Raw genomic sequence first — 25,554 nt, 5'->3', positions numbered from 1 at the left:
ATGAGAGGAATCTTGCTGCAGGAAACAGTTTGTGTTGACAGTTTTCACTGCTTTGTATGTTAGTGCATTTGAAGAATACTGCAAGCATCCCTTTCCCATTTTGAAACAGAGGTAGCATATTTAAGAGAAACGAGGAACACATTTAAATTAAGACCAAACCATGTAAGACATCTTTTTTTGTTCATTTTCAGTAGGATTTCAGGAAGGAGTAAAACATAATTTTGGTTAACCAGGAATTTTCTTTGAAATGAAGAGAATGACTATTTCCTAAGGCTTACACTGAAATAGGTCTAAAAGTTTGAAATAATATCTATAAGAATATCTCAATATGTACCAAAGCTTGCTCGTATGTTTTTGGAATGATTTGTATTATTCTGGAAATCAGATCTAGTGACTGGCACACAGAAAACCTTGCTTTGGATAGCTAAGAGTTGGAAACATTGCTGTACACTGCAGTAAGCTATATATCAGTGTACTAAGATGTCTTCATAGTTCTGTGTTGTCCAGGGTCGTGTAGGACATTTAGTGTAATAGTGGATTGCTCTTAAGAACCCTTCACCCTTGCTTCAGTAGGTAAGGGATGAAGCCTCAGATCTAGGAGACAGAGTCAGTCAGGGTTTGTGGAATGCATTAAGCAAGCACAGAAATAAAGGGCTTAAAGAAGGGGAGGAAGGATGTTGATTCTGAAATTTGAAGTACTGGAAATGGAGATGTACTCAGTTCTCACCAGACCAGTTGAGAAGTAGGAGGTGGATGCTTCATATTCTACCCTTAAGAATTGTTTTCTGTGCAGTGTGAGATAAAAGTTGTTCCAAAAAGATTACGCTTGGAGAGCAGGCCTGGTGATGAAGATGAGGGAGAAGATGACTCTGACTCAGATGATGAAACTTCTGCTAAGGACAGATACTTCAGCTACCTAAAGCAAGGCCTGTACTTTGTGACAGAAATGGAACGATTTGCTCCTCCACGGAAACGTCCACGTACTATTACAAAGAATTTCCGCCTTGTCAGTTTGAGGTCCACGACTCCAGAGGAACTGTACCAGAGAAAGGTGAGTATAGAAGGAAAGGTCGTATCTGCTAATAAGCTTTATTTAGAAATAACATTTTATTTTCTTTTTAAATTCTTTCTTTATTAACAGAAGGATTTAGGCACATAGTTCTAAGGGTCTCTTAGTTGACAGTGTACTGTGTTAACTAATCTAAGAGATTGTTGTTTAAAACTACATTATAATAATTCAGATGAGATGAACTTTGCAGGTCACTGAGGGGACACTGGGCATCATTAGCTTGGCCAGACTTGGAAGTGTACTCATGAGAGCATTTAAAAATAATGAAAGACCTGGCAAATATATTGAATGAAATTAGTTCAGCTTGTGAATGAATCAGGCCAGGGAAGGGGCTAACATCTACTCTGATGTTAATGTAGTTTACTTGCATGTTTTTTCAGGCATACATGCAAATTGGCCCTTTGACGCACTCTTATTGAAGAACAGACACTTCTTAATTTTTAAGACTACTCTAGAGAGTACTTTGTTTAGGCAATTTCGGTTGTTCTGATGGTAAACCAGCCCAGTCTATAGCTATTAGAGTTTCCAGAGAGTGCTGATGTCGTACCAGTTACCTAAATAAGTTCTTTTTCTTGAGGAAAAATCTCTGATTTTATAGAGGTTTCTGTCAGATCTGAGTCTTACTTATCCATATCTTGAGCTATTCTCTTTCATACCTGCTTAAGCATACCCACAGTAATTGTCACTTTACCTGTTTCAACACAGTTAATTAATAATTGATTGTTTAATATGGAAATCAGATTACTTTCATTTTCGTGTGTTTGCATTTTAGATTGATAATGAAGACTATGGGGAAGCTTTGTCTTTAGCTCAAGCATATGGCCTTGATTCTGATCTTGTGTATCAAAGACAGTGGAGGAAGTCAGCTGTTAACGTCGCTTCAATTCAAGACTACTTGGTGGGTTTGGTTTTTGTGACTTGTAGGCTTTCTTATCAGAATGGATGCGTTATCTTCACAGAAATGGAATTCTCAATTGTGTTCTAATTTATGCAACGTAAATTGGTGGCAATTTGGAGAGCTGTCCTGCAGATGCCACTTCATGTCATGTGGAAGAGAGTGATCTTGTTAATTTAACTGAAGGCCTGATCCGGAGACCTTGGAAGTTAATGGAAATCTTTCCTTCGGAGTATCTTCTAATTTCCGTTAATAGCAGCATGCTTTCTGTAGTGTAATCTCTCCCCCACATACAGCAGTAGATTGTTGTATGGCAAATGAATAATAATAATTGGAAATACAAAACATTCAAATAACTTCCAAGTATTTTAGAAAATTAAATGTGAAGATGAAGTTGGTATCAGTAGCTGTATAGCAAAGTTTGAATAACAAAGTATATATTAAATTGTGCTACCTGTAACTGTAGTTTTTCAGTAGAATGCAACCTGTTTTTTTATTTTTGGCTTGGAAGAAAGACCTCAAACTCAGCAGACAGGCATCGTCAACGATGCCCAACCTAGTGGTGCTACAGTGTAAAGTCTTCCAAGAGATCAAGAGAATTCTAATCTAATTTTTTTTCACGTCAAATAATAATTTAGTGTCAAAATAAGGTCTTATAAGTAGCTGTTCTCCATGTGCTATGTAATCTCAATTGAAGATTAGCAGATAAGGCCAGTAATATTTTGTTACCCTGGTGTGTCCTTTCTGTCACAGAATCCTATTGGCATGTGAAGAGGTTGATACTGAAAATGACTTGAGCGCTGTTGTGGAATACACCCAGTCTATAACAACTGCATTTTAGCCCAAAGCCATCACATTTTGTTTAGTGTAAGGAGGAGTGATACTAATCAGGCAATACAAATAATAACTTCTCTTCCTGTTGTGAAAGTTCTGCTAAATCATTTGGCATTTCTGTGCCCTTTTCTGCCATATATACTCAGAGGGAATTATGCTTTTTGCATACTTTGGTTCTCTTTCTATTGGGCTGTATGCTGTGAGTATTTATTACCTTCAGGATGCAGCTTAGCTTTCTGCAGGTGGGAATTGGACTTCTTTTGTGCTAGTCAACAACGAGTCATTAGCAGAGCACTGTAAAGAGGCTTAGTTCCATTACATTAACTAAATAAAATTAAGTCCATGTACTGATAAATGGAACTGTAGGCTTAGCATTTGTGGAATAGTTTTCTCACCTCTTTTGTTGGTTCACATTGCCAGTTGTCATATTAACTTGACATTTTCTTAAGTAAAAGAAACATGTTAGAAGATTTTAACGTCTCTGGTTTCACTGCATTGGATTGAAGCATATAACATTGTGCCTGTGCTCTTGTTCTTGGACAGAGCAAAATTAAGAAACGCGCATGGGTTCTTCACGAGTGCTTGGAAAGAGTTCCGGATAATGTGGATGCTGCTAAGAAACTACTTCAGTATGGCTTGAAAGGCACAGACTTGGAGGCTCTTGTGGCCATAGGAAAAGGAGAAGATGGTGGCAGGTTTGGGAAGCGTTTTTTGTTTGTTTTCTTTTTAAAGAATGATGGATGAAGTCTTTTCTAATAATTTGGTAAAGTTTTTTTGGGTTTTTGTTTTCATTTTTTTTTATCAACCCCTAATGAAAATGATAAGATGCTTTTGAAGGACATAAAAAGATAATGCTTTGAATCAAACTATTCTAAAGATTTCCACAAGGTATCTGTTCTTCTTTTCCCTTTTACAAAGGTAAAATCACTGTTTATTTTGTACTGCATTTGCCCTCTTCTCTGGATGTCCTTTATTTTGTCCATCATGGAGAACTTCTCATGTCACGATTTTTCTATGAGAATCTGTTTCTGCTGCCTCTTCTGGAAGCCGCAGCTACTCCTATAAAGGCATTTTATTGTGTGTCTTAATTGTTATTATGATCTTCTGTTGTTCAAGTGGGGAGGGGAACAAAGCAAAACAGTGGGTCAGTGGGGCGATACATGTGGAGACGATTCTCTTCAGTATTCAGTTCCTGGTGGTGTAAATAGAACATGCTGTTCTTCCTTTGTCCAGTCATCTGTTACAATTGTATGCTGTAGACCTGCTGCCAATCCCAATGGTACCTATGGAATTTAGAAACTTCTAATAAACATCATAGCTGTGTGATTAGTGGGTTGTTTTGTTTTGGTTTTTTTTATTTTGTTTTAGGGAGGGAGTGGAAACAAGAGATGATGCCTCTTGTTAGCTTGTAATTAGTGCCTGCTGCTTTACAACAGCAAAACTCGCTATTATAATTTTCTATACAAGTTTAGATTTTTAGGCAAGACATAAATAGAAAGCTGTGTTAGTATGTTTATTCGATAATTAGTTCATCACATCTTTTTGTTTGTTTGTATCAACATTGATTATATTGTTGGTTTTGTCCTCCAGATTTATCTTACCGGGGGAGGTGGACATTGAAATTCCCTATGAAGACTTTTTATCCCCAGATGAAGAAATGGATACTAGAAAGGAAAAAGAGGCCAAGAAGCATCAAGAACTGCTATCATCAGTAAACTTCTCAAAGTAAATTAAATGTTAGGCCATGTTTTATTCAGTTATAGGTTTATTATAGCTACACAGTTGCAAGAATGTAATTACTCATGTATGTTATTCCTAATAGGAAAGCTGTTTAAATTTTAATTGGCATTATGTTGTGTCAAAGTTCTCGGTTTACTTACTTTCTTGATATATTTCAGTGCACAAAGTCATTAAAATGTGTAACCACTGTCTTCATATGCACATGATGTACAGTATCAAATGCAAGTGTGAAAATTCCTGTTTTGAACACAGGCTGACACTGGAACAAAAAGAACTCTGCCGTAGCAGGCTGAAGCTGTTAACTTACCTTGATCGGCTTGAAACCTATGAGGTGAGGAAACTTGGTAATTGGCTACAGTTCTTTTGAGTTCTTATTCCATAGGTATTCCTGTAATTTTTTTGTCTCATCAACATATCTTTTTTGTGATATGTTGTAGTGTTAGTGCTTAGAGTCTTCTTGAAATGCTACAGTCTCTCACTTGAGAAATGTAAGCTGTTTTCTGTTCAAGCTCCTGCTTCACTGTTGCAAATTACTGGCTTCTGGTGTTGAGTGGTATAGTTGGGCAGAGGCCTGCTTTGAACATATTGTGTCTCCGGAGAATTAAGTTATGCAACAACATGGGATGGGGGGTTGTTGCACGATTACTATTATTTCCCTGTCAGTTTAATTAGCCAGTTCTATTCAGATTCTCTAACTAATCTTTTTCTTCTATGAGCTTACTACCAAAGTGAAAGTTTTTGGCATGTCAAACAGTATTTTGCTTAGTTTTTTAACTTTAACTTTGCAGTTGGCACTAGTCACTTAATGACTTTTACCACATCTGTTTGAAAACAATGTTGTCTAAACCCTCATTAAAATAAGGCAGAGAATTATCTTAGCTTATCAATCAAAAATGCCTCTGTTTTTTTTCATACTGAAACAAATAGGAAACAACAGCATGCTTTTCCACATAGATCTCTTATTCATGCTAAGATAAAGAAATGTGTTGGCTTTTTGCTGCTTTTGTAAATCTTGTATAAAAACCAATCTTTCATAAGTTGTTTGGGTTTTTTTTTGTTTTTGTTTTTTTTTTTTAAAGGAAATCCTTGGAGGGCCTCATGCAGCTGAACAGCACTATGATGGCGAATTCTTCAAGAAGTTCAGAAATCAGAATATTGTACTTTCAGCAAGAACTTATGCTCGGGTATTAATATTTATTTTCCTAGAATGTAATTTTGTTTTGCTATTGCTGTTTTCACTTAAGTGCATTTTTTCCTCCTTTTGAACTTGGTTGAATTTCAGTGGCAATTTAAGGGGTGGGGGGGTTTATTTGTTTGATTGTAAATAAATAAATGCAGTGACCTTGAGCTAATTTTCATTAGCAATAAAGAAAATTTTAAAATTAAATGGCTGTTGCATGACCTAAGCTTACATTTCTTGCTCATTTTCAGTCTAAATCAATCTTATCAATTCTGCAACTTAATGTTTTGCTCTTTAGGAAAGCAACGTCAGAGCCCTGGAAATTTTGTTCACTTTTCATGGATCATCTTTACTTCCACACAGACAGGCAATTCTTTCCAATTTTCCAGAGACTACTTCACCACATGAATATGCTTTCTTGTTGCCTGAAGCTTGGTAAGGATGCATCAATGGATATTAACTAAAAAAAAAAAAAAAGATTTTTTAGGTTAATACTTAAATTATTTTCCATATATGGCAATCCGCTGTTGGTTATTACCTGGAATCAAGAGAGCAGCTTTGTCTTTATGTATTTGACCAGTCTTCATTTTCTGCTTTATGTTGTGCTATTCATGGAAGCTTTTTGACCTCTTTTGGTTAATATCAGGAAAGTAGGGACTTTAAATGTTCTTGCCTGTATTAACGCATAAGAGGAAGCATGGCCTTTTCTGACCTGAAACTGACCACATTTTTACAGGTGTAAGTACAAGTCTGTAATTGGTTTGTAATAACAACCAGCATTAGGAAATTAATAATACAAGTGTTTAGCTCCCTGGAAGCAATTACATTTTTCTGGATTTGTTTTGAAATGTAATTTAACACTTAAGCAGTCAGTTACTTCAAAATCATTAATCTTTTTGTTACTGATTCTTGCAGAGCTTGTTAAGGTAGAATTATGAAAAGCTTTAAATCCAGACTTTCCTACTCTCTCACTTCAGTATAAAATGTTAGTTTACTGTCAATGTCATATAAATTTTCATAAGAGAGTCTTTCTTGAACATCGTAATAATGTTCTGTGTATTAATTAAAATGATTTTTTGCTTCTGGAGTGTTTCTTTCAAACACATCAATTGTGAAATCAGTTTTGAGCATATTATTCAGTGCCCATAAAGAATTGGGGAGACCTCATTATTTAATATTTTACTTTGAAACTTTACTTCAGAGGGATAGTTTTTGGAGTAGCTAATAGAATTTTTTTTTTGTAGTCTTCCAGCATTATACTTAAGTTTTTCCCTTCAAAGTTTTAGCAGTCCCATTTGGATAATTCTCAATGTAGAAGAGTTTTTTTTATTCATCATGTTATTCCCCTGACATTTTTCCTAGCTTGTAATACTTACCACTTTTGTCTTTTCTGAGCAGAAGTTAGTCTTTATTTCATGCTATCTAATACTTACCAGTGCCCTTTTTATTGTGTTGGTAGTATTAGGAACACATTTAGTTATTTAGTTATGGGGTGAAAACACTTATTCTATCATTTTCTTTGAGGTAACAATTAGGACCATGAAGAGAAATTATTGCAGTATTTATAAAATTGGTAAAATATATTCCAGTTTTTCTCTTTTGTTTTCATAGGATTTATAATGTGAGAGGGAGGGAAGAATGGTCTTCTTAAATGTGGTTATGGTACTTCGTTGGTGTCTACATACAGGTTCCCCTTCTTTCTGAAGGGTTGTTTATCCTTGGTTTTGGTTTTTTATTTTGTTGCTGTAGTTGGTTGGTTTGTTTAAGAAACTGACTTATGTGCCAAGAGGCAAAATGACAGTTAAAATAAAACATTTCACCAGTGTTCTAGTAGTAAAGATGTGAAGTTATGGGTTAAGAACTTAGTTTTGTCTGCTGTTGGAAAAATAGAAGTATGTAGTTTGAATATGTATTCCTCTGGCAGACAGAACTTTTCAGTGCTAGGATCAAGTATGTGCAGGTTCACGCTTTTTTTTTCAGATGGCAGAACAGATAATACTGTATGTCTTTGAAATGTTTATCTTTGAACAACTACAAAATGGGGATGAGAGCAAATCCTATATCCACAAATCCCATATACTTATAAAAATGTATTCTATATTTGATCTAACCTTTTTCTAAAACTGTTCCCCTGTTACAAAACTGATTACTCATGTTGTATTGCTAAATATACTCCCATAAACTCTATTTTATTAATGTAATAGAATTAAATATGTATTGATAAAAATATTAATGAGAATAATAACTAATGAAATAGACTTAAGTTGTACAAAGTAACTTTTTTCTTATTAATTTAGAAAGTTTATTTTTTTAATAGTATGAGTCTTCCCTCCAGTCCAAATAGCTTCAGCTTCTGGCAATTCTTGTTTCAAGTGAATCAAAATGAATCTACGTAAATCAAAGAGAACTGAAGTTCTTGGTCATTTTAAGTGAGTTTAATGGGCCTTTTAGTTCTAGTATTTATTTTTTAAATGAGATATTAGTATGAATAGAATTACTGTCATCCTGTAGGTACATAGTTGTTGTTATGAAATCCAGTTTAAATGAGTGTGCTATCTAGTTTACTTCTCAGAACACAGTACATAGACATAATTTGCCTTAAATTAACTGATTGAAAAGGTTATGATACAGCTTATGAAATTATTTCATTCCCACATGATATTAAAACATTGCAAGTGACTGTAATTAATAAACTTCTGAACAAAAGGAAAACTTTGCAGAAATATGAACTCCAGTGTTTCAATTGTAGAAAAAATGTCTGTAGCATTACAACTTAGTGCCTCTTCAGCTTATGCAGCTTGTAATTACAGTGAGCTTGGGAGAAGGGGTGAAAATGATTCAATCTGTCCTCAAGAACTTTGACTCTAGACAAATCTTATAAAGGATATAAAGTGAAGCTTTTAAAACCTGAAAATTTCCATGTAGCAGACTCTCATCTATGAATAGATAAATACTACACAATTAAACTAAGAGGTTCATAAGCAGTTAACTTTGCCTTTCCATAATGATATCTTCTCCTGAACTAAGTTTTTATTTATTGCCTGTGGCACTGCAGTTTCGATAAAGCTCTTACAACTTCATCTCTTCTCTTAGTATGTGTATGTGAATAGGTTTGATGACTGAATGTCTGCAGAACTAATATATAGTCCTCATTTTTTTGTATTAGTTTTTCTTTTTATCTTCTGAAACTGAACTGCTTTTTTTTTTATTTTTGCTGTAGTTCAGAAGTGTTCATGTTAAAAGAATCCCATGGTCAGTTCTTTTTGTTTGTTTGTTTGAATTCATTTGTGTAGTGCTACAGTGACATAAATAAGAAAGGCATAAGTTTTATATGCACTTCTTTTCCTTTGCAGTAAGGGAAAGAAGAAAAACAGTTTAGAGGTAGAGGGATCAATGTAGTTAATATTATTTCAAGGATGTGTTTGGAAAAAAAAAAATAAAAAATCTCAGACCTTACCTTCCACTATGAAGTGAAAGCAAACTGGCCCGTGTGGGGATCTGGGAAAGCAGTAGGAGCAGCTCAGTGCAGCGAGAAGACTGCTGCAGAAACTGAGCTGGTGAAAGTACTGTAGGTATTAGTCGTGAGGAGCTTTTGAAGAGGACAGTGAGAACTTGAAGCTATGAGGGAGCCGTGGAGAACATGAGCTGTCACGAAGGAAGGAGGGAAGCTTCACAGGAGCTGCTGTGCTGGAGCTGAGCTCTCATTCAGAGGGGCCTAGACAGGCTGGAGGAATGGGCCAGCAAGAGCCTTGGGGAGTGCAAGAAGGACAAATGCAAAGTCCTGTTCCTGCAACTGGTGAAACTCTTGCAACAATAAAGGCTGGAGACTGACCGGGAAGCAGCTCTGCTGAAAAGGACCTGGAGGTCCTGGTGGGCACAAGCAGGACATGAGCCAGCAGGGAAGGCCAGCAGCATGTTGTCCTGCATGAACAGAAGTGCAGCCAAGAGACTGAGCAATCAGACTACTGCACTTGTTCAGCTACATCTAGAATACTGGCCCCCAGTACAGGAAAGACATCAGTAAACTGGAGCGAGTTCAGCAGAGGGATGCCAAGGTGATTGGGGACTGGAGCACTTGAAGGCTGAGAGCTGTGTGTGTTCAGTGTGGAGAAGGTTTCAGGCAGGCCAGTAACAGTCTTCACATGCCTTCCTATAGCACGTGAGCTTGAACTGTGCCTGTGCTGTTTATCCACAGAGCATTAACAGGGTTTTCTTTATATTTCTGGCTTGTTCATGTCTGACTTGTCCTGTCTTCATCTACCATGTGTGTCTTTTGCCTGCATAGCCCTGAAATGTACCTTAGCTTGCCTTTGCCAATCTTCTCATGAAAGTGTATTGCTGCTGTTGTCTTACTTGTCACCTTTTTACAGGGTTTAGAACAAAATTTTTTCCATGAGCATTCATTATCCTTTATAAATGTACAGTTCTGAAGGAGTATTTTCACTATAGGGTGGCAGACAGCTTTGATCTTACTTGGAGTTCAGCTGTGTCTTTAAAATAGCCCATTTTGATTTTGTGAAAGCTATTGCCTCACAATTATAATTGTGTACATCAAGAAAAAAACCACAGCGAGCTTCTAAACTGCAGTTGTGTAGTGTTGGTTGAATTTTCTGATGTTTACATTATTCAGTCTAGGTTGGTTTAGGAGAAAAAAAGTTTCCTTTCCCCAAAGCCTAATAAAGGTTAACCACATCATTAAAACATAGCTTGATTTGTTTATGTGAAATCAGATATAACTTTTCTCCTCTGGTGGCAGAATTGCTTCAAAAGACCTGTTGTCACAATGTGCACAGCAGGAATTCTGAAGAGGAATTAACTGTGGTGGCCAAAACCAGCTGGGATACCTTTTCCACTCGTTTATGTGGACCAGTTTTCCCAAAAAATGTGGTGGTTTTGCAGTCTGTTTTAGGCATCAGCTGTACTTCAGTCTTGATGAATTTATCATGTCATATGGATGTTCCTGGAAAATGAAGAGCTTCTCTCTCTGCCCACCGCCTTTGTATCACATAATATATTGAATAATTGGAAACTTAAAAATATATGTAATCAGTTATATAGTTGTATTTACTAATTCACTACTGAACTACTATAATGGTAGAAAAGAATGTTTTGATGCAGTACATATCGTAGGTGTTTAAGACTACATATTTGGGATACATTTCTTGCTATATTTCATCCTCAGTTATAGAATAATTGTGACATAACTGTTTCAGAGCCATAAGAATTGCAGAGCAACAGAAACTGGCATTGATTTCCCTATTGCTGTCTGAGAAGATACAGACTTTGGGCAAATGAGTTTCTGGATTAAATTAAAAAAGAATATTTTATAAAACTTCCCTTGCAGATCCTGTATTATATACAACTATATGTATTATATCTAGTCTACTTTTAATGCTTCCATATCTGTATGTAGTGGGATCATGGAAGTGCTAATTTGAATGTGAAGTCTAAAATAGTTTACAGTGTACCTACAGTAAAATGTGGAAATCATAAATTCTGATAAGTGTGCAAGTGTCAGCAGGGGGAAAGAATATTTGAAGGTTCAGGGTTTTGTGTTCCTTTTATCACAAAACCAAAGTTTTAAATAATTTTAAACATAAATGTAATAAAATTGGAATCAAGCACATTCTTCAAAAACATTTTAAGTGGATAACAAAACCATTTGATGGTAACACTACCTTCTTTTTTTTTATAGTTCAGTATCTTTCACATATAGCTTTATCACCTCTAACAGATCAATACTTGGAGTCTTACTTAAACACGTTATGCTCAGAACCATTCCAGTATCTAACACACAATATTTCAAATGCAGATTTAATGTTTATGACGTTATTTTTTCAGACAATGAGACATGATTTAAAGAAAAGAAAAAGCAAAGATTCATCTACTCCCAAAATATTTTTAGAAAAAAAAAACAAACCTACTCTGAAAAATATGTAGGTCTCAGCAAAAAGGTATTGTTTCATAAATGTGTTGGGGCAAATTGCCTTTTGCCTTGGAAGTTTGGATTCGACATGCACAAGTTTACAAGGAAAAAGATTTTTAAAAAAAGTTTCTAATCTTCAACTAGATGAGTCTTGGAGACAGGCCTGCTGTATGAAATGCTTGAAGGAAAAAAAAACCCCACAATGTTGCCATTTGTAATGGAAAGTATTGGACTCTGACCTTAAAACTGAATTAGACCTTCCTCTTTTGAAAGCGTGTCCTTGGAGAGAAAAATAATCTGCAGGTTTGAATAAATGCAGTTGGTAGGATACAGAAACTACAATAGGATGGACCTCTTTTGTCGAAGCAAAGAATGGGAAGAATTGCAAAGCCAACGCAAACAATAGAGTGAAAAGAGCAATACAGGAAAAGTCAGCTCTTTTTGAAGAAATAGAGTTGAATACCTCTGTAATCTGTCAATTTACTGAGCTCCAATCATATTTATTCTACTGTTGAAAAGAAAATAGAGAAGGGGAAAGGCTGGGGGGAAGCAGTGGCTCAGGAGAAAAATAATAATATTAATAATAAAGAAAAGGCCATGCTAATATTTGTGTAGCGTTATGGTATGGCACAGCTGATAGTTTCTTTTAACTGGAAAAGAAGGTCACCTGCCTTAGTGACTACAGTGACCTGTCCTCACATCTGGAGTTTCAGATCAGTGCCCACCGCGTATGTGCAGGTTAAATCTGTGTGATTGGCTCTGACCTCTGTAGGATTTCAATTTCTAGAACAAAACTGCAAAGTTGCGTAGCGTAAGCAGAGAGACTCGTGAATTCTGGATGCAGTAGCATAGAGCATGTGTTGCACATACGGCGAGTTACCTGCGCACGCTAAATTCACTGCTTCCAGCCCGCTTAGACTTATGTATTGTGCGCAGGGCACTTGTGGTGGTTCTGATGTGCCCCAGTTCAGCTGGATTTGCTGAACACGTGTTGTAAACAAAAGCATGGTAGAAAAATGGAAGCCCTGTCTCTTTGCGTACATGTGTTCATGTCTGTGTATCTTTTTTTTTTTTTTTTTTACCCGTCTCATCTGCACTTATGTTTTTGAGTTTGCAGAATGCAATGGTGTTTTGATGCCTGAGAGCTGTCTCATCTGACTTGCTTCCATTTTAACAGCTACTTTTCCAAAGTTTTGTTGCTCTCTGTTTCTGCATGAGTCACAGGAATTAATGATATGGAGATCTGAGGAAAAAAAAAATCTCTGCTAAAACGTAACTATCGGTTAAGAAAAAAATGTTGTGATAAATGTTGAGATGAATACAGCATTTTAACAATTTATTTGCCTTTGTAGAGGACTCAGGTGCAGGGATCTCCCATCCCTTGCTAAGTGTCAAGACTGATTTATTCAAGTCCTTGTATATGAATTCAAATAACAAAGAGTTTTTCTAAACTCTTCAGAATGAGGAGAGAAAGTAAGGACAGTTGGATACAGTCATGTAAAGGGCAGGAGGGAGTTCTAAGTTTTTTTAGCGTTGTTGAGAAGGTGAATGAATTTAGCAGTCCGTTCTGAGTGGTGTGGGTTTTGCTGTTTTTTTGTGATCACGGCAAGAAATGTATCAGTTAAGACTGACTTTCCGTAATTGCTGGTTTCTACTTGGATGAGGTATTTTGCAGTTGTATCTTTTTTTTGTATTGTTTTGTTTAAGCATTTAGAGGAGGGAGTTACTGAGTGCTGCTTGACTCTTCGTGAGAGCTTTAAAAATGGAAAATTCCTTTCTCAAGTTACTCCTATGGTGAACCGGAATACTTTTAAAATGGCAAATTGAGCCAGAGCAGAAAATACTTTTAAAAGACTTTTCTGTGGCTTATCCTTATACCTGACTTAAAGTATATAACTCTAACTTTTTCTGCTGTGGGAAGGGGAAAAAAAGATGGAGTAGACGTTTTCCAGTCAAGATAGTAATGCATGGTGCTTCTCTCCCATGAACTGAAAAATCTTCCCTGCTTTAGCATTTTGTGTTGAGGTCTGTTAATAAGCTTTTATGAAAAACTTTTGAACTATGCTTACAGTACTTCTTGGATTGATGTGTCTGGACAACTGTAAGTTTCATTCCTGCAAAATCTTGTGCTGAAACATGAGATTGGTCTTGGTAGATTTGGCCAGAAGGTGAATGGCCAACAGCAGTTGCCAAGAGAAAAAAAAAGTAGGTACAGGCAAGCGCATTGCAACATTTACCTGAAGTTTCTCAAGTGTTTATAATATGTGGCTCAAATATTCCTGAACTAGATATTTTCTAGACATCGTAGACTTTCATGACACTTTATTACAAGAATTCTTTCTATTTTTGAACGCAAATGCACTTTTTTTTTTTTATCTTCTATGTCATGCAGCAAGTAGCTAACAGCTTAGCTGCATATGGTGTAAAACAGTATCTGCTGCTGTTTGTTTTAAATGAGGCCCTGTTAGTCTCCTCAGTGCTTACAGTGTTGGAGGTAAAAACAGTGAAATGTTATTTCCTATTTAAGTCAAACAGAAAAATGAACAACTTTATATCAATCTTAGCATATTAGTTGTTTTCTTTCATCTAGGATTCTTCAGTCTGCTCTGGCTTTCACAGAAGGGATGATCACTCACTTCTTGTCTTTGGTCGTTCACATTGCTTGTCTCTGTACTTTTCAACTTTTTTCTGTTGTACCCTGTTGAAGAAGGTAGGCAGAGGGAGGCGGAGTTGCACCTTGCTTCCTCAGTGATGGATTTTGGAGGTGAGGGGAAAGGAGGAAGCAAAGCAACTGTCAAACAAAGAGAGCAAAGCCTGGGAACTCGAATTGAGTGAGGTCTTTCTCAGCAAGCAGTTTTTTAAGCAATAAACTTTCAACTTCAGTTGAAACTATAAGCCATAGTGGTGTGTTGGAGAAGTTATTTTGAAGACCTCATACTATCTTGATTTTATATTTTGGAAGGGAGTGTTAATCATACTTGGCTTTTCTGTTATTTGACATTTCAACGGATAAGGAGAACTTTTTCACTACAAACTGGGCCTTCCATCGTAACATTGTCATGTATGACATTTAATATTTAAAATTAATGGAGAAATTATGTTATCTAAGACTTAAACAAACAACGGCCCCCCCCAATCCCTAAAATACGTGGTCTGATGATTAATCTTTCCAAAATTAGGAAGTGACTTTATTCCTGGTGCTTATACTATAAATGTTAATTTGGAGTTTTCTTTATTATTTTTCAGTGATGTTGCTACATGGTGCCTAATTATAAAGATAATTATGGAGTGTTTTGTCCAACTGAACTGGAATTGAACACAGATGTTGCTATAGCTGAGACACAGGAATCAGCAGTTTTCCATCTTCTCCCCTCCTTTTTTTTTTGACTTTTATAGCCTGCAGATCTCTCTCTGCCAATTTATTGCTGGATTTCTACTGCGTGTTACATTTGGAAGGTTGGAATTACTACGGATAAAATATATGAAGTATTACTGTTAGTGTGTAGAGGAGGGACAGGAAGGGTGGCTGACCTTGTGCGAGAAATGTGCATGTGTTAGTAGGCAGTTAGTATGGACATGCCTTGCTTTGTTAAATGTATTTAATGGCTGTTGCTAAATGAGATGGAGTTACTGATTTTTAGTTTGTTGTTCTGACCCTTGCTATATCGTGAAATTGATTTGTTTGTTGGAATCGTTTCTTTTTAAGCTACTGAGTTACAGTGCTGCTCTTCAAGGGATGAGAAGATTGTATCAGTTATTTAATTTATGGACAGGGATTGTCCATGTGGTATTGCTGTTGCTGTTTATTATCAGGGTCAGGTGAAAAATGAGATTTAAAGTAGCTTATTGCTCCAGTATGCTGAAACCGTAATGTCTTTACTTTGTACATGGTTTGTTTCTTATTTCTACAAATGCCAGAACCAATATGGGTCTTCTCTTCCCCCTTAGTTTGTGTTCTGCATAGTTTGACATGGTTTTCTCAGGTTTTATGCTGCTTAAACAACTAGCCTACAACAGCGAGCTGTAACTGATCATTCTAGTAATAACCCATGGTGTTCATTATCTGCATTTTAAACAGAATTTTTTTTTTCTTCAACCTCAGTATTTAAAGAATGTTTCACCGTGGATGTTTCTAGTGAGAAAACCACATTAAACTTAATTGAGAAGATCAGTACAGCAGGACATATCTTGTTTCAATTTAGTATGAGGATTTGTGTGAAAATTTGAAGAATTATGTATTTTTTAAGCTGTGAAGATCATAGGATTTTGCTCATTTCAGTCTTCCGTGACAGCATATGAAGTCAGAATACTTAATGTGAAGCAATAAAAATTCTTAAAATGTGTAGTGTGTTTTTTCCTTTTTTTTTTTTTTTAAAAAAAAAAAAAGGTATGGTCAGTAAGAAAATGAATATATTTTTTTTTTTTAGTGTATCTTTAATGGTATAGGTAGAATATGTGTTTGCACAAATAATTTCATACAGGCAAAATCACAGTTGTATAGCTACATTAAGAAGTGATAAATCTGAAAGAATTGATACTGTAATTGAATTACATACTTATTAAGAATTCACTGAAATACTTGCATATGCTTTTTATTCCATTAATTGAATGCCATCACAATTTAAAAAAAAATTGTGTAAAGTTTCCTCTTCTTTTATACCAGTTACAAGCAGGGGACATTGAAAATTCTTCCTTGGAATGAGCAGAAGCATCGTGAAGAAGACTGGTGTGAAAAAGCAGAATGCAGGTAAATATGCAGAAAAAGCAAAAAAATTTTTCTGTATTTATGTACATTTCAGGTAAAGAATTTACTTACTAATTCTTAAAATGTGGGAAATACCTAGTAAGACTCACTTCTTTTTTTTTTTGTGGACACTAACTTGTGTTTTCAGCTACCTTAGTGAGACTGACTGAGCAAAACACTTTTATTTTATAGCGTTATGTTCAGTGTGATTATGTAATGAATAACTTTCACAAATGCATGTTAAAGGGTGGGAGGTTACTGTTGCAAATCCTGATTTTTTTTTTTTTCTTTGTTTCTTTTTTTTTTTTTTCCCTTCTGGCCTGTTACTTGTCAACCATAACATCATAGCGGTGTTAATGGATCACAAAACTGCCTTTCACTGTGTGAGGAGCAGATGGAAAGCCGAGGCTGGGCATACCTGTGTCTTTAGTAGAGAGGATTCTTTATTTCATGATCTGTCTTGTGTTTGTAATATCTTACTAGTTACTTTGCTAACAAAAATTAACACTTACTGTGATCGGCATTTGGGTCTCGTCAAATTATTGGTGTAATGGTAGGTTGATTGTATCATTTTCTTTCAGAACAACCAGAAGTTTTAGGAAAAAGACTGATGTGAAAAAAATTCAAGTATACTTAAACATATACTTACTTTTTTTCTTTTAAAAGGATGATTGTTGAACCAACTTTACAAGATGAAGGCGAATTTCTGTATGAAATGCAACCTGAGTTACTGAAGTACAGGACTACTAACCTTTCAGTAGGTCTCGTTACCGATTGGTATTTGAGCAGAGCACAGGAAATTGAAAAATATGCGATGCAGGTGAGAATAGCAGCGAGGAGATGATGATGGCTGACTCGGGCTGGTCAGCCTTCTCCAACAGAATTCTGTCTTAATGCGTATTGATGGGACTCTTTTCCCTCAGTAATATACACTGTGTTTCAGTCTTCATTTTGGCTTTTGAAGTGTTTGTTTTTTCTTTTGCAGTGTACTTATGCTTGCTCTGAAGTTTACTCAGCCAAATGATTGATCCATAGGAATGAATACGAAGCCAGGAGATTCCCTTTCACATGGCTTACCATAGCAGACAGTAGCACTTCTGTAGTCCATGAAAAATGTTTACCATTACATTTTATGTTTGTAACTAAGAGAGGGAATGTTGTGCACAGGGTATCAGGAAACATGTTTTATTATCTGTCACATGATACTGGGCCATATATATCGATATGTGGCAGTCATGTGTCGCTCATATGCCAGTATGTAGTACGATCATGTTTTCTTCCTGTGAGGTTTATTGTGTGTCTGTGGGACTACCATGCAGCTTATTTTTGCTTTATTTTCTTCGTATTTTAAAAATGTTTGAAATTCCATGTGGTAGAGGTAAGTCGTGTAAGTAAGAACAGAGCTCATCACTGATGTGCTCTGGTATTTTATTGCTTCTCAAGCCAATTTAGCTGCATGAAAAGGTGGTTGACGGGAAGTATCACTATGAGTTAGTTCTGATGGGCGAGTTCTTTTATTCTTCAAGATTGCAGTCTTCCAAGGCTCTTTAATCATAGTTCCCTGTGATCTTAACAGCCTATCAGCAGGTATGGAAATAAAAGCAACTTTCAAGGATCAATTAAGTTACTAACATATAAATGAATTTGCATTCTGCTCTTCCAGACTTATATCTGCCTCACTGAATACATATAGCCAATATTGAGTTCTTTGAAATCAAAACAGAATCTATCATACAAAGGTATTTTCAGTCACCAGGGAAAAAGACAGTCATTATCTCTGTGAAATAAAATGCAACAATTAAAATTATTAATTCATAGTCAGCTAGAAAAGTCATGTCACATGCAGAGGTACGCATAACTTCAGTCAGTTAGCTGATTATCTTAGTTTAAAGCAATCCTTTATGTTCCATGCAGTGAGATGAGTTCATGTATTTCTGTGTGTGATATCCAGAAGGAGTAAAAAAATAGTATGCTCCTAATTTACGTGCATCAATAGGATGCATCTGGGTCAAAAGACCTGTAATGACATCATCCACTAATGTAAAGCATTTTATAAGCTTTATTATTAATATTTTTTATTTGTTTTAATTATATAATTATTATTTTAAGCTTTATAAAGTTGAGAAGAACAATTAAGTTAGGAATATACATACCACAAAAACTTCTAGGAACTCAGAATTGCCTATTAAGCAAAAGGAACATGGGAAAAAATACACAAACAGGACGTAGATTGGACTTGAAATTGTTTTTTGGCAAACAGTTGTACAGCAGGGGTTTTTATTATTTTTCAGGTGGACTGTGCTCTGTCCCTTGTTCGTCTTGGCATGGAGAGGAATATTCCTGGTCTGGAGGTGCTTTGTAACAATCTGATCACTCTTGAGACAGTAGTTTATGAGACTGGTGGTGATCGAATCTTAACTTTGAAGGAGCTTGTAGAGATGAAAGACATTGAAAAGCTGAGACTGTTGATGAAGAATGTAAGTATTTTGAATAAATCAGTAAGTATACCTTGAATTCCAGTAATCCAGTTTACCCTAGATCCTATGTTTACCCTAGATCCTGTTAGTGGCTGACATTTTTCTGATGAACCTCCATCTTTAATTCAACAAGAATTCAGCACTTACACTGTTTAGTTGTTAACAAAAGCTGAAATGGCTCAGTGTAGATTGGATATCAGGACAAATTTCTTCACTGAAAGGGTTATCCAACATTGGAACAGGCTGCCCAGGGAGGTGGTGGAGTCACCATCCCTGGAGGTATTTATAAGACGTATAGATGTGGTACTTAGGGACATGGTTTAATGGTGGACTTGGCAGTGCTGGGTTAACAGTTGGACTCAATGATCTTAAAGGTCCTTTCCAACCGAAACGATTCTATGATTCTACGATTCTTTCCAGTCTTTTGAAAGCTGTGAATTGCTTTTTCATTGGCCCTTTCTAAAGGATCTTTAGTGTAGCTGTTGATTATGCTGCAGATACAACAACATTGAATGGTTACATTGGATATTTTTTGGTGTCTTTAAATATTGGCAAAAAATCTTAATATTTGCAGCATATGTGTGTTTTTCATCTTCTCTGTGTTCAGCCTGTGCATGGCATTTCAGAATAGAAAAAGACCTCTTGGAAAGGTTGAAAAATACCTAGTGATTGAACAGGGCTCTGAAATTCAGTCTAAGCATATGTAAGCACCGGAGAAGAATACTTATGTGCTTGAAGCTCCTCAGAATTTTCAAAATTTTGCTAGGATTTATGTAACCCCTCATTGTTTATTTTTCTGTCTTGCATTCTTGCATAACGAAAGTAATGCCATTCTGACATGGATGCAAGCCAATCTTTCACTGATTCTGAAATTGCAGGAGGAAGACAGCTAGGCTTTCCTCATGTAATGGGCTTTACTCTCTACTGTTTGGTTTCCGCAAGCCATTGGGTAGCAGAAAGATGATGGATTGTTTCAGTGCTTCATGATGTAGCAATCTGTGCAGCAGTGGCCAATGTCAGACTTCAGCTGTTGTTTGTGATAGGTGAAGATACTGTTTCAGTTATATTGATTAAAATATGTTCTATGTGTTTTTTGGTTTTCTTGTTTGTTTTGGACAATGGAGCTGAACTTGTTCTTTTTTTTCCTCTCTGTAACTCATTCCACCTTCCAGTCCTCTGATGAAAAATATGTGAAGAATGTTTATCAGTGGATGATTCCTTTTCTCCACCGCTGTGAAAATCAGTGCCCTGGTCTGGCAAATTCACTTTTTAAAGAATATTTAGTAGCATTAGCAAAGGAAGACCTGACTCTGCCTCTGAAGATATTTCAGAATTCAAAACCTGCTGTAAGTGTAGAGCTCTGATGATTCTACTGTTTTCTTTGGAAATTCTTGTCCTGAAGAGGTGAATTCATAAACAGAGTTTTTCATCTTCTAAGTCAGGTTGTCCCTATGATCTTTCCCTTCTTCTTGGACCCAGGATTTGTTATGCTTTAGAAAACATTAATTAAAAAGTATTATAGCATAAGTTATGATGCAGCTAAACTGTCCTTGATGAGATTGTCAAATAATGTGATTAGGATCTTGACCTAAGAATAAAAATTATTGTAAAGATTCTTCTTTGAAATAATTTTCTGGTGACATCTTTAAGGTAAATTCCTGGCATATTTGCTTTTTAAGAAATGGATCTGGAAGAGTTTTTGTGATCTCACTAATAGTTTTTTCCTGAGGAATTTTATTAGCAGTAGATTTCAAGTTGTTCCATACCCCCTTCCCCCCCCACCCCTCTTTTTCCACAACAAATGTAAAGAATAAAGTGGAGGCCGTTAGGATGGAGCCATGTGAGTATTTCATACTGCTTCTACAGCTTAAATAATTATTCCAGGGCACATAAGTACATTTTTGTATACTATTGAACATTCTTCTAAGTGTATGGACAGAAATCAACCAGTGAAGGAAAAAACAGCTATTTTATATATATTGATGCTGTTATTTATTTATAGTAAATAAATGCTGTTATTTATTTATATTAAATAAATCTGACAAATGTTTGCAGCAGTTGCCTTCCTCTGCCCTGCACCCTCTCCACATGTCAAATTCAAAAAAGAATATAAAGGCGTACCACTGTTCTTTCAAGTGTCTGCAGTGTAGGAAACTAGCCAAGTTATGTTTCAGGTGTGACTTCAACAGGTACTTCACTAAGTTGTCAGCAAGAGACATTCTAATTACAGCTGAAGACAATTTATTTACTTCGAGTACACATCTTTTTATATTCAGAAGAAACTTAACTGTTGAATTAGAAACAGAAAACTCAAACTAATGTGCTTTCTCTTCTTGTTAGTGTCAGCAAAAAATTATTCCTGATCAAGACCAGCTTATGATTATGGCATTGGAATGTATTTATAGTTGTGAACGAGATGACCAGCTCGCTCTCTGTTATGATATTTTAGAATGCCTTCCACAAAGAGGATACGGGTAAACATTTTCAGCTAGTTATTTGTAAATATTTTAGGTATGTTAAATATAGTTGCGAATTAATGCTTTAAAAATAGTTGTTAAGTCACTAAAGGGCAGATGATATTACTGGAATACTCTGTTCCTGTCTGAATTGCTGTGGTCATATATGTATGCTTGTGCTGTATAGGTACTCTGCCAAATAATGCAACAAAACATGATTTAAAGGAGTAGCCTAGACCAAGGCTTCTGTATTAGTTTCTTAGATTTTTATACCCTGGTGAATTGAGACCAAGTTTTAGTGCTGTCTTACTGGTCTTGTTACAGTTAGTGGCATCTTGCACTTACCTTGTAAGCAGCAACATGGCCCTGTGAGAGAGGTCTCTATATGGAAGACCTATATGGAGGACAAGTAATTCTCAAGAAAGTGAAAGCATGAGAAGGAGGTGTAAACTCTTCTCCCAATATCTTTTACATGTAGGAAGGAGAGAGCCTGAGAAAAGTCTAAGGAAGAAGGAAAAGCTCTGTTCTTGAAAGACTGAGGGACCCTCTCAGTTTTAGCTATCCTTCCAGCAAGAAGCCAACAGTTTTAATCTTTTCAAGCAAACATATATTTGATTTTCATCAAGGAATGTTTCAAACTGCTTATCTCTATAGGTGTAATATGAATTACATTAAGTTACAAGAAGTATCAATATTTATATTTAGTATTAATTGTGTAATATCTTTGCAGGCCTCAAACAGATAAAACTAACACTCTTCATGATGAAGTAGATGAACTGGAGCACATTCTTAGGTATTTAATTTTACTGAAATAAATAATGTATTCTTACAGAAGTCACTAGACATAGCCAGGAACTTTTTTATGACAAGAAACCAGCAAGAATATTTTGAAAACAGAAATCTTGAATCTTAAAAATTGTGAATGGTTTAAGCTATCTGAATATTATAAAACTGCACAGATATTTTCATTGAAACAAAGGTCTCTTCTTTTTTTTTTTTTTTTTTTTCTTGAGGGAAAAGAAGGTTACCTGGGGAATTTATTTTGATCTTGATACTCTGTAATACTTTGAGTGATCAAAAACTAAAAGCTGTGAAGATATGTCATCAGGTTACTGCTGGTATGCATGTGCCCTACAGTATTAATTTTTTTTTTAGTAAATAATGATACTCTGGCTAATCCATACTGTTACAGACTTTATAGAGACTGTTTGCATTTGCAGTACATTGTCTGAGACAGCTTTAAGACTGCTGCAGTAGAGTTAGTTGTACAACTGTGTGGGATTCAAAAATGTTGACTATTCATTTACAGTGTGTCAGAGCTGTTGGAGAAACATGGACTTCAGAAGCCTGTTTCCTTTGTGAAAGACACAAAGGACAGTGCGGAGGAGGCACGGAAGCTGATGATTAGGCTGACAAGGCACACAGGTCGCAAGTTAGTATTCGAAGGGGAGTGGGAGATAAAGGGGAAAGGACAGTAAGGTAACAGTACTTACTGTCAGAGAGCGTACCTTCCTGTTTTGTTGCAGTAGGGAACCATAGTGTTCAAACTGAACATGATGTACATAAAACACATTTGTTAAACTGATGATTAACATGATTAGTGTTTTGGCTGCGTTCTCCACGTTCAAAAAACTCTGTCTTGCTTCCAACCTGTTTCAGTATGTTTGTGTTCAAGTAAACAAGCCTAAAAGGCACACTGGCTGCAAAATACTGCAAGACGATAAACAGTAAGAGTTAACATATTGTAAATAAGGTCCTTTAAGACCTATTTAATTTTATTGACAGTGTAGGATTTGTAAAATAACACTTTATTTTTTTGTCGTGTTTTCTTATGAGCTCTTGTAATAGGGTAATTTGTTGATTTTATGTATTGATTCTACCTCTTATATTTCCAGTATAGTTTTTCAATTTTTCTGTTTAAGAACTACTTCATTTAACTAGTCTTCCAACTGTAAATGAATTATTACATGACTCTTGGCATAAGCAGATAAAAAGATTGAACCTTAGGAAAAACAGGCATCACTGCGGGTTGATTTTTTTTTTCTTATTTAAAGTAAAGACGCGCAACAGTTTACTGGTGATGACGGAGTAGTATTTAGCTTGGACATGCTGAAAGCTTTTTTAAGACTTCTGAAAACCTTTCTTTAGAAAGATCAAGTCAATGTCTCTGTAGGAAAAATGTTGATTTTTCACTTTTTGTACAGGCCCTTTGCTTTGCCAAAAGGAAAGCTAACGACACATGAGAAAATCACTATTAGCTGGACTAGCTTGTGTAGCTTAAAAAAGTCTTTTTTTATTCTGAAAGGCTCAAGATAATGTCAAAAGACCTTCACAGTGTTTTTACTAGTAAAAGTTTTTACAGAGCACGTGAAGTTGTATGGGAAGCTTTGTGGGTAAACAGAGATCCGTAGATCCGGAGGGTCAAGAATCTGAATACCATTTCAGTTTAAGGAACAAAATAAACTTGCAGCTCTATTCTCCTGTGATTGCATGCAATTGATTAGTCCTTTGAGATTGCCTACGATGAACAGCACTTTAATGATCCTCAGTTGCTGTTACAGACTTGTTTTTACCCAGCTGTTCTTGGATCAGCAGGAAGATAGCACTTCCAACTTCCTGATGTGCTATTGGAAGTTACCAAAACCTACTTTGGGGATCTTGATAAAGATTGCTTAAATCCCTGTCTTATCCCACAGAAAACAAACGGAAAAAACACTTTGGGTACTGCATTGTTGTTGTCAAACAATTTTATCCCACAGACACTGTTTTAATGTTAATATTAAAAGCATTCTGTCTTTAAATCACTTTTGACTAAAACTCCAATTGAAATAACGTTTGAAAAAACTCATGTTTTTGCTGATGGAACTGTAGTGTTATCTACTGCTTTTCCTTAAATTTGTTGAGGAAGAGAATATTTAATTTTAAAAATGTTTGTAGGCAACCGTCAGTCCATGAGATACACTGGAAGGAATTGCTCCAGGATATGTTAGACATGCAGCAGAAAGTATATACATGCTTACATTCAGATACTTGCTATGAGGTGAGTTTTATGTTTTCTTGCTGATTTATGTCCCAAGTAAGCTACAAATTCTCATTTCATATTGTTGTTCAAATTGTAAATACATTGTAAATACATTGTTCAAATGTAAATACATTTTCTTGTGTTATGTTACCTGGTTCTCTGCTGGCTCTTTCATGGTGTTTTCATTCAAATCAGAAACTTCCTGTGTTAATTCATTTCTTCAGAAGCCCATCTAATAAATATCAACTTCTTTTAAATTGAGTCAAATTCTTGAGACTTCTTAATTCTATGGACAAATGTCTTTAGTAATAAACAGTTAAAACTAATGAAAATAAACAGTCTTTTAGCTAAATGATATCTTCAGCCAAGCATTTCTTAAACATGAAGTTCTGGTTTGATAATATTATCCAAGATCAGTATAGGATTATGGACTTTCTACTGCTTGCAGTTGAGCTAAAATAATGTGAGATGAGAAATCTAATTTCATTGAAGCTAAAAAAAAAACCTCTGCATGTGCATAAACCCCAAACCTATGTCACACAGAATCGCACAGAATCACACAGAATCAGCCAGGTTGGAAGAGACCTCAGGGATCATCGAGTCCAACCGTTGCCCTGACACCACCCTGTCAACTAGATCATGGCACTAAGTGCCATATACAGTCTTTTCTTAAACACCTCCAGAGATGGTGACTCCACCACCTCCCTGGGCAGCCCATTCCAATGTCTAATAACCCTTTCTGAAAAGAAATTCTTCCTAATGTCCAACCTGAACCTCCCCTGGCGAAGCTTGAGGCTGTGTCCTCTTGTCCTATCACTAGTTGCCTGGGAGAAGAGGCTGACTCCCACTTCACTACAACCTCCCTTCAGGTAGTTGTAGACTGCAATAAAGTCACCTCTGATCCTCCTCTTCTCCAGGCTAAACAACCCCAGCTCCCTCAGCCGTTCCTCATTGGTCAGACCCTCCAGACCCTTCACCAGCTTGGTCGCCCTCCTCTGGACTCGCCTCAACACCTCCACATCTTTCTTGAAGTGCGGGGCCCAGAACTGGACACAGTAGTCAAGGTGCGGCCTCACCAGTGCCGAGTAGAGAGGGACCATCACTTCCCTAGACCAGCTGGCTACTCTATTCCTGATACAGGCCAGGATGCCATTGGCCTTCTTGACCACCTGGGCACACTGCTGGCTCATGTTTAGCCGGCTGTTGATCAG

General features: G+C 36.1%; 1 protein-coding gene across 1 annotated transcript in view; it reads left to right on the top strand.

Annotated features, from left to right (window-relative positions):
* NBAS (NBAS subunit of NRZ tethering complex) overlaps positions 1-25,554 on the top strand; it is a 185,009-nt gene that overhangs the window by 28,314 nt on the left and 131,141 nt on the right. The window contains 15 exon segments of the mRNA XM_068424707.1: positions 794-1,051; positions 1,842-1,967; positions 3,342-3,493; positions 4,389-4,523; positions 4,791-4,869; positions 5,618-5,722; positions 6,017-6,153; positions 16,308-16,391; positions 17,055-17,208; positions 18,680-18,865; positions 20,038-20,211; positions 21,206-21,339; positions 22,052-22,114; positions 22,631-22,753; positions 24,259-24,361. Of these exon segments, the coding sequence (XP_068280808.1) occupies positions 794-1,051; positions 1,842-1,967; positions 3,342-3,493; positions 4,389-4,523; positions 4,791-4,869; positions 5,618-5,722; positions 6,017-6,153; positions 16,308-16,391; positions 17,055-17,208; positions 18,680-18,865; positions 20,038-20,211; positions 21,206-21,339; positions 22,052-22,114; positions 22,631-22,753; positions 24,259-24,361 (2,013 nt within the window).

This window comes from Nyctibius grandis, chromosome 1, assembly GCF_013368605.1.
Source record: "Nyctibius grandis isolate bNycGra1 chromosome 1, bNycGra1.pri, whole genome shotgun sequence".
NCBI classification, from domain to species: Eukaryota; Metazoa; Chordata; class Aves; order Nyctibiiformes; family Nyctibiidae; genus Nyctibius; species Nyctibius grandis.
Note: the sequence above shows the minus strand (reverse complement) of the source record. Positions and strands in the feature narration are given on the sequence as shown.